This window comes from Stigmatopora nigra, chromosome 5, assembly GCF_051989575.1.
Source record: "Stigmatopora nigra isolate UIUO_SnigA chromosome 5, RoL_Snig_1.1, whole genome shotgun sequence".
NCBI lineage: Eukaryota > Metazoa > Chordata > Actinopteri > Syngnathiformes > Syngnathidae > Stigmatopora > Stigmatopora nigra.
Genome location: NC_135512.1, coordinates 8,303,953 through 8,313,199, shown reverse-complemented (window position 1 = coordinate 8,313,199; position 9,247 = coordinate 8,303,953). Strand labels below are relative to the sequence as shown.

The following is a 9,247-nucleotide window of genomic DNA, read 5'->3' as shown; positions in this document are numbered from 1 at the left end:
ATGAATTCAGGTAAATGATTTTTTTTCCAAAGAATTTCCTATCTCACTGAAAAACTGTTTTGAATAATTTGTGTAACACCCCCCAAACAGCTATGTTTTCCACCTATTTTTTTTTTAACTAAAGACTTTTTTAGAATACTGGAGAAAAGTGAACTACACCAAAAATACTGAGTATTTATGCAACATTGCTCATCAATGGAAAAAAAACCTCCCATTGACTCTTAATCACCTCCCACATTTAATGCACATCATAGCATTCATGAATGGTAAGTTCCCCTTATTGCATTAATTTGGGACGCCCTTTTTTACACCATTAACACAGTACTTTTTGCCCGAATTAATTAATTGTTAGCCTATTTCATTCATAACTCGGTTCGCACTAGCTTCCTATGATTAGCCATCATAATCATGCTAATTGGCTGAAATTAATTGCTGACCAAAGTAATTTAATTTTCAAATATTTTATTTAAAATATTTCTTGATAGAAATTGACGCACTTGAGCGTGCCCGCGGGATAAGAAAAAAAGAGTAACCATAAATTCGAAACTTTTATGACTCAAGTGGCAGGCACAGGTTGTACAGTGACGTCACACATTACCCCTAACCGGAGGGAAAATGAAAATGCACCGCGCATGTGCACTCCACAATCCACAAACGCTCCCACACACTCACGGCTCATTTGACTTCAATCCAACAAAGACACGAAGAGGCACACAAGAGGGGGCCGAAATGTTCCGCAGCATTAAGGTAGAAATTAACTTTATTATTCGAACCAGTTTAATGAACTTTATTGTAGTAAAACCTATATTTTTTCCCCTTAAATGTGCGGTCATCTGAACAGGTGAGCGAGTTTCCCCATTATGCCAATGTCCCAAAAACTACACTGTGGAATCACGGCAAATTATCGTTTTTTTATGACTGGAAATGAATATTAGACTTGTTACTGATAGTATTTTTGATTTGTAGCTAAACGTTTTTGAATATCAAATGTCAGGTTGAAACATGTCAACTCCCATATACAATTTCTATCCCTTATATACTTTACTATTTTTTCAGTTTTTTTTTTTAACCACATGCATTGTAACTGTTTACATTTGACGTGGTCATAGGTTTAAACTTATTACATTGTCTTGACTAAATTATTATTACAATTTACTCAATACTAATCAGTGAAATTAAGTTAACAATATTTCTTGTAGTATCATGTTGCCTTCATTTCAGTGAGTAGATTTGGTGTATCTATCGGACAAATGTTCCTATAAATTTTATAAATAGCACCATAAAATACTTCCAACATTTATCCAAAGTCTACACATTTTGTACAACGTTAAAATACATTGTAGGTTTGCTGGTAAGATTGTTTTTCTTTCATCAAAAGAGTACGAATGTATAACTTGCTGCCATTGACAACGGTAGACGTCAATGTAAATACTAATGAACAAATGAAAATTATTATTGTTATTTTTTTCCACATATTCACCATAAGATGTCGCCATATCGCCTTCACCGTATCACTAGCCGTGATTAAAACATTAAAATATACTTTTTATACTTTCTTTGCTTACTTTGTTTTAAGCTGGCATGCCACCAGGCTTATAAAGCGATGGGAGAACCATTCTACCGTTATACCAATTCTCGTTTTTATTGTACATTAATATATCTATATAACACTACAGCAGAGATACCTTAATTAATTTCAACACTCAAACTGGTAACTCAAAAATTTAGCGTTGCTATTTTGGTATAAAGCTAAATCAATGGGACGTCGATTATTTTGTTGATACTCGGCGTAAATCTTTCACAGCTGCAGTTTTAAACGTTACACATGGGAGTGGTTGTGCAGTTAGTGGATGGATGCCCTTCTGCACTGTAACATTTGTTTACACATCTCCTGGTGCACCTATGAATAACATCTCATTACAAATCTATCTTCTTGGCTCTGGAACATTATGTTCATTCAGCACACATGGAAATGGATTGCAACACGGATTCTTCGAGGTCGTTTCCGTCCTCGCCGTTGTGGAATACAAAAGGCAGTGAAAGATTGATATCGATATACTTGGCTGATAGCACATAGACGACGTTTGTTAAAAACATCTTGTGACTTCCAATCCAATTGATTGACGTGTAATGTATGTTGTTGTTTTTTAATCAGTTTCAAGATTGCGTTTATTTCGATTTCTAACCTGGTATCAATTAATTAGAGCTGCCACAAATGGTTATTCTGTTTAAAAGAAACTTAAAAAGTTGGAATGTGTATTTTATGCGACTTAAATTTTGAATTAGTTTATAATTAAAAATCATTAAAAAATAAATATTACATATTTACATATTAAATATTACACTGATAATATTTATATTTATAAAATGGAATAGAATGGTACTTTTAAATGTGGGGATGATATGTCAACTATTGTTTAGCCAAACTCTTTCATGTACTTGTCACAATGAAGGGAGTGAATTCCGTAATCTATCTTGGGAATGTTTGTGCATTTCCTTCATCACATTTTCTATCATCAAATAGAAATGATCTTAAAAGAGCAACAATAACAATGCGGAAATCTACGACCACATCAGGCTAGCTAGCGTCCCTCGGAATGGAAGCGTTTGAAACAGGGGTGCAAACTTCCCTCCTTCCCTCCATTCTTCTCGTCGCAGCAGGTTGGAAGCGTGTTGAAACAAAGACGACGTTTATCGGCTCACATCTCTCATCAAAACACTTAAAGAATCGACAAAAGGTGTCCCGACAACGACTTAATGGCGCTTTGCCACTTGTCCGCGTCATTCAATCATTCGTTCATTCGTCCGATTGACACTTTTGAATTCTGTTGGCAACGCAGTTACTCAAATTTCATGCGTATAACAATTTTTGTACAGAAAAAAAATACCATATTTTCTCGCATATAAGCCGCGTCCTCACATAAGCCGTACCCTTAAAATGGCCTTAAAATTGTTGAATTTGACAATTTCTCGCATATAAGCCGCCCCATGATTCACTATTTTTACCTGCATATTCTTGGTTTTAATAGGGTGTACAAATATATTATATCTTATCTAATCAATTTGTACCATTTAGTACATATTATTCACGACAGAAGATCAGTCTCCATTTTAAAGAAAATGTGAAGCCAAAATGTCCTCCAATCCTGGACTGAATGTACCGTTCTCCATGTTTCTGTTTGCTTTTAGGGTTTCGTGCTGTGTCACGGCTTGCTGCAATTCTCGCAACTGCTGTACAGCTCCTACTTCAAAAGCACCCTCAGCACGGTGGAGAGGCGCTACGGCCTCAGCAGTTACTCCGCCGGCACGCTTTCCTCCCTGCACGAGGTGAGCCAAAATGTGTTCCAGGTACTGGTACAAATCAGTCAAAACTGCATTCCGACTTTCCCCCTCTGCATTTCCAGGTTAGCAACTGCGCCTTGATTGTATTCCTGAGCTACTTTGGGAATCGGGCGCACCGGCCTCGCGTCATCGGCGTCGGCGGCTTGCTGATGGCCGTCAGCGCCATCGTGCTGGCGTTGCCGCATTTCCTGTCCAGCCCGTACGAGTATGACTCGGTCACCCTGAGTAAGAAGCACAGTTTACACAAAATATGATAAGGAACACAGAGCCGAATGTGGCTCGAGAGCCACGTGTTTTCATCCCTGGTCTGCTTACTTGGAAGGAGAAAAATGCTAAAAGCTAAACTAATTTCCTTCAAATTAAGTGACTCATCTGATAAACGTTTCCGTGCTTGGGGTTGCTTATTGGAATATCTTACTTAAGCACTCCAGCTCATCTTTTGTAGTCATTACAAGAAAATTCATCTTGGGCTTTATCTGTCATGAAAATCAGTTCATCGTCATTCTTGTTCAGGAAATTAAAAAGACCTTCATTTCTTTAGAGACCAAACTCCCATTTTAATTTAAGAAAAAACAACTAATTAAGTATTTGAACTTATTCCCTGATGTTGACATGGTAGACAAACTAGACTGACTTCCCAGCTCAAAAATTTCCTACATTTCGGGGTGTCCTAAATTTACTGGGCTAAGGCTCCGGCACCCCCCGTGCGGAAAATTAATCTTCAAATCTTCTTGTCTGTCCAGAGCGTGAGCACATTTGCGACACGCAGAGGAACTCCAGCGCCTTGGAGGCTTGCGGACGCGACGACAGCAGGCGGTTAGCCGACACCCACACTCTGTGGGTGCTCATGGCCGCCGCCCAACTACTCTTCGGGATAGGTTCCGTGCCCATGCAGCCCTTCGGCATCTCCTACATCGACGACTTCGCCGCCCCGGGGAACTCGCCGCTCTACATAGGTGAACGGCCCCGCGGTGCTTCTCTGTTGATCTTGCCCTATCCTGATCTGTTCCAAGAAATAGGAAGCAGGTTCTTAGTGCGGTCCGTGTTTTTGGATAGTACGCTGACCCTTACACACCCTTACATGCATGTTTTTTGTTGTTGCAAAAATCAAAGACTATGACACTGGTGTCAAAGTGGCGGTCCGGGGGCCAAATCTGGTTCATCGCATCATTTTGTGCGGTCCGAGAAAGTATGAATGTTTTAGAATCAAATTAAAATGAAGAGTATAGATATATTACATTTCATGATTTCCATCCTTTGAAATCAATAATTGTCATTTTTTAAATCATTTTTTTCTGTTTGTAGTTCAAAAATCTTTTTTTTTCACCCGTGTAAACCGCCCTTATTCTTGCCAAAACCATAACATTAAAAAGTGGACTCGTAGAGATCAAACGCAATTTTGAAATGTAGTTACAAATATGTGACCCCATTTCCTTTTGCAGCCATCTTGTTTGCTGTTTCTGTGTTCGGGCCTGCCTTTGGCTTCCTGCTATGCTCGCTCATGCTTGGGATCAACGTGGACGTGGACAAAATCGCTTCGGGTAACATGATTTTTTTTATTGGACGACTAAAAATGAAAAACATTGAAATTGACATCAGATGGATGAAAAAAAGAGAGTTACAAGTTTAAATGTTTTGGATCCCAGTGCCATTGAAAGTAATTGTACCTCCTCCCCCTGCAGACAGCATCATGGATCAGACGTTAAAGCCAGGAGACCCCCGCTGGGTAGGTGCCTGGTGGATGGGCCTTCTCATCACATCAGCCTGCCTGGCACTCACCTCCCTGCCGTACTTCTTCTTCCCTCGCTCAATGCCTTCAGAAGGGCGGGTGAGTGCATTTTCTGCGATTTGTTGCCGTCTACTGGCTGGACTACGTCATTGCACATTTACAGAAAATCACTTGCTCCCTGCCAAATGAACTGAAAATGCAAATGAATTTTTTTTAAATGCGATTTTTTTTGCTGGAAATATAGTGGGTTCCCTTCTGGAAGCCGTATAATTGAATGTATTCACTGCCAATATTGATTATAATTTTTCACTTGTTTCCAGATGATTTTAAGGCAACCCAGTGTGGACTTCAAGAAGCCTCGTGTCTCATTATACGACTTCTTAAAAAGTATGTAAATAAAAATGTTAAAAATATGTATACAATATATAACAGTACAGAAATAGTATCACATAAAAAAACAAAGTATTTTTTTTTAATAATTTCAACTAAAAATATATATTTAAACATTTATGAACACTGGTTTCTTATGAAGAAGCAGTTGCAACTTTTGTCCACTGGGGGCCATTTTGTGCTACATGTATCTATGAAAATGGCAACATGCTGTAAAACATTTTAAGGACACAGAATATTTGAAAAAGTCCACTTTGATTTTAAAAAAAAAATGTCAGAACCATTTTGAGTTACTGTCACCGAATTTTATTTATATTTTTATTTTATTTTTCAGTGTTTCCCAAGATGTTCTTCCACCTTCTCCTGAGTCCGTTCTTCCTGGTCCTGATCCTGGCCCAGTGCTGTTTCTCCTCGGTGATCGCCGGCCTCTCCACCTTCCTCAACAAATACCTGGAGCGCCAATACAGCTCCTCCGCCGCGTACAGCGCCATGTTAGTCGGTGGGTGTCGCCCCCCCCCATCCCCATTGTTTTAGATCTATAAAAAAACTGAAGATTCAGGCCTTTTAATCCATTTATTTTAAAACATCTAAATATTATATCTAAAATGGTCCGGCCCGCATAAAATAAAGTTGACGAAAATGCGGCCCGCGAACCAACCCGAATCTGACACCCTTGCTTTAAACGCTTCCAGGTGCGGTGAATCTTCCAGCCGTGGCGGTGGGAATGCTCGCGGGCGGCCTGGTCATGAAGAGGACGGGAATGTCGCGGAAGAACATCCCACGCTTCTCCGTGATCATGTTGAGCGTCTCCACGCTGATGTGCATTCCGCTCTTTTTCATGGGATGCTCCACTAACAAAGTGGCTTACGGTGGACCGCACAGGTGAGGCGGCATCAAGAAATATTTATCGCATGATTTGTCTGAAAGCAAAAAGTTGTTACATTTAAAACAGGTGGCTGAAATTATGAAGAGTTTTTTTTTTATATCTGCTTTAGTGTGACTTCTTGGCTTCCTTAATCATAGCGTGTCCTATAGTCATTAAATACAGTGACTTTCTAGGTAAAGTTTTTTTAATTTTTTTTTAAACTATAATATTCTTTATGCAGTTCTCTATCCACATGCAACGCTAACTGCTCCTGCCCCTCCGGCACCTTCAACCCAGTGTGCGGTTCCGATGGCGTGGAGTATATTTCTCCTTGTCATGCTGGATGCACCTCCTTTACTAGAAGCCCAAATATCTCGCACGCCATCCAGGTAAGAAGTCACCCATTCACATAAAATAATAATAATAATAATAATAATATACAGTTGTCTGTTTATGTTTCATATGTACTGTTAAGTGATGCAGTTTTTTATATGTATCGTATCTTGTGCTGACCCGGCCCATCTGTCAAATTTTTAAAGTCAATGTGGCCCCTGGGCTCAAAAGTTTGCCCACCCCTGAACTAAACTCTTCAAAATTTGACAGTGTCCCAATTTTGTGTGACCGATGTGAGGTAACTCACAAAAAAGAAAGAAAATTGTGTAACTTAATGTGCAACGTTAAATTTGTACGGTTTTTAATAAGGGGAATTCAGAATATAATCACGGATAAGGAAATGCATTTACTTTTTGGGGGATTTCATAAGTTGGATCTTTTTCGTTCCTCGAGTTACTCAATTGCATATAAAAATGTTGTAACCTGAAACATTCAAACCTAGAGGTATTTGTAAATGGATTTATGATTGTATGTTGATTTTCTGTAGAAATACATAAAACTGATAGTGTCTGTAACAACAATACAAAAAAACCCATCCCATTTATGTCTTAAAGACCCTCTGGTTTTCACAGAGAGTATGCCTGGTTTCAAAAACAAGCCCACACTCATTTTTCTTAAATAGAATATTTCCTCATTTTTCTTCTGTACTGCAGCTTTCTTGCCCAGACACATTTTTCATTCTAGCAAGCCACTGTCAAGAAACAAGTGGTGCATGATGCTGAGTTAATAAAAAAAATGTTTTTTTTGTTTTTTTTATTAGCTGTACACCAACTGCAAGTGCGTATCGGGGGAGCAGAAAGAAGCACAGCCATCGCCCTGCCCCAACCAGTGCCCCCACTTCCTGCTTCCGTTCATCCTGGTGCTGTCGGCAGGGGCGTTGATCGCATGCCTCACCCACAATCCCATGTACATGATGCTGCTAAGGTGGGCGTTCCCTGGCACCAAATTCAAATCAATCATCATTTGAATGACTAACTTTGACTTTTATTGTCCTATTTAGAAGCGTGCCGTCAGAAGAGAAGTCATTTGCCATCGGGGTTCAGTTTTTACTACTCAGGCTTTTGGGTAAGTTTCAAAATTGTGAATCAAAGCTCTGACTCAAAATGGGTAACACTACTTTTACTGAATTGAGTCAGTACATTTTTAAGTACAGAATTCGAATCTGATATAGATTTTACTGTCAAGATTTTAAAATAATGCTGTTATCCTAAAAAAAAAATATTGTACCTGTAATAAAAGAAACATGCATGGGTTCAATGCTTGTTCAACAGGATTTTACTTTTCAAACAATTTAGCCCATTTAAAAATTGTCTTAAAAATCCTTTTCAAAAACTATAAATAAAAATATTAACAATCGACAGGCGCAATAAAAGAATTAGACCATCCATGTCCAGGATCAATTGACTAGCAAAATAGTTTTGGATTATTTTGATCATTGGATTAGTCGACAAATGGCCATTTTTTGTGCATCCCGTCAAGCATGGCTCCCGGCGCCGGCGCTGTTCGGCACGGCCATCGATACATCGTGCATCTGGTGGAAGCAAGTTTGCGGCAAGAAGTTCAGCTGCGGCTACTACGACAACGACGTCTTGAGGAACAGGTGAAGCCACGCCCACAGAAATCTCCCGTTGTGATTTTGATCCCACTTGACTTGAGCTTTCCCTTTTTTCAGGTATCTGGGCTTGCTCGTGGGCTACAAGGTAATGGGCGTGGCACTCCTTGCCATATTGGGCTGGAAAGTATTGCGGACGCAGGAGTACAGTCTTGCCAAGAGGCCTAATGGAACACTATAAACCACCCTGGTTCAAAAGAGCCCAATTTGGTAATACCTCACAGCTTCTGCGGGACTTGTACAATATGTTCACCACTTCCTGTCAGGCTGCCTTTTACGCCAAGCCTGCCTGGTAACTGTATAGCTAGCTTAATATTTAAGTGATTTTTGGAATACTGTGTAAGTGCACGCTCTTTATTTTATGCACCAGTTCTTTTTGTAGTTGGAATTATAATCGCACGATTTTCGGTGCTACGTACCGTACGTTACGCCTGATTACTAATAAATGGATGATAATCAAGTTATGGACAAGATTAGTGGTTTGGGTCATGTAAATTGTTTCATAGATGAATGAAACATGAGGGTTTGAGTTGATGCCCAAATCTTGAGGTTTCAGACAGTGTGGTAAAATACAATGGCATTTTCTGTTTTTTACTGTTACTGGGGAATTAGTCACATTAAAGCCTGAAACAGTCTTAATGTGCTGTTTATGGGAATAAAGAGGGACCGAACAGAATAGGGATGCAAAAGCATCATTCAATATACTTTATGCTAGCTAATTAATTATTCAATAGACAATTTTCATTGTATGTCATCATTATCATTAATATAATATTTTGAATTGAATGCTTTTATTGTCATTATATACAAGTACAGTGAGATTTAAAGCTTTCACCACGTAGTCTTTAAAAACATTCGTTGTATTTAAACTCCTAACGAAACGTCACGTTGCATGACATCATTTCAGCGTTCGGCT

The 9,247-nt window shown here is 39.1% G+C and overlaps 1 protein-coding gene across 1 annotated transcript; it reads left to right on the top strand.

Annotated features, from left to right (window-relative positions):
• The first annotated feature begins 25 nt into the window (after positions 1–25).
• On the top strand, positions 26–9,117 carry slco2a1 (solute carrier organic anion transporter family, member 2A1). Its single transcript, XM_077716433.1, has 14 exons — positions 26–747; positions 3,190–3,327; positions 3,405–3,567; positions 4,086–4,298; positions 4,785–4,883; positions 5,025–5,170; positions 5,392–5,458; positions 5,796–5,960; positions 6,154–6,343; positions 6,568–6,715; positions 7,480–7,643; positions 7,720–7,784; positions 8,199–8,319; positions 8,392–9,117. The coding sequence occupies exons 1-14, from the start codon at positions 616–618 to the stop codon at positions 8,510–8,512; spliced, it is 1,932 nt and encodes a 643-aa protein (XP_077572559.1). The 5' UTR covers positions 26–615; the 3' UTR covers positions 8,513–9,117.
• The last annotated feature ends 130 nt before the right edge of the window (positions 9,118–9,247 follow it).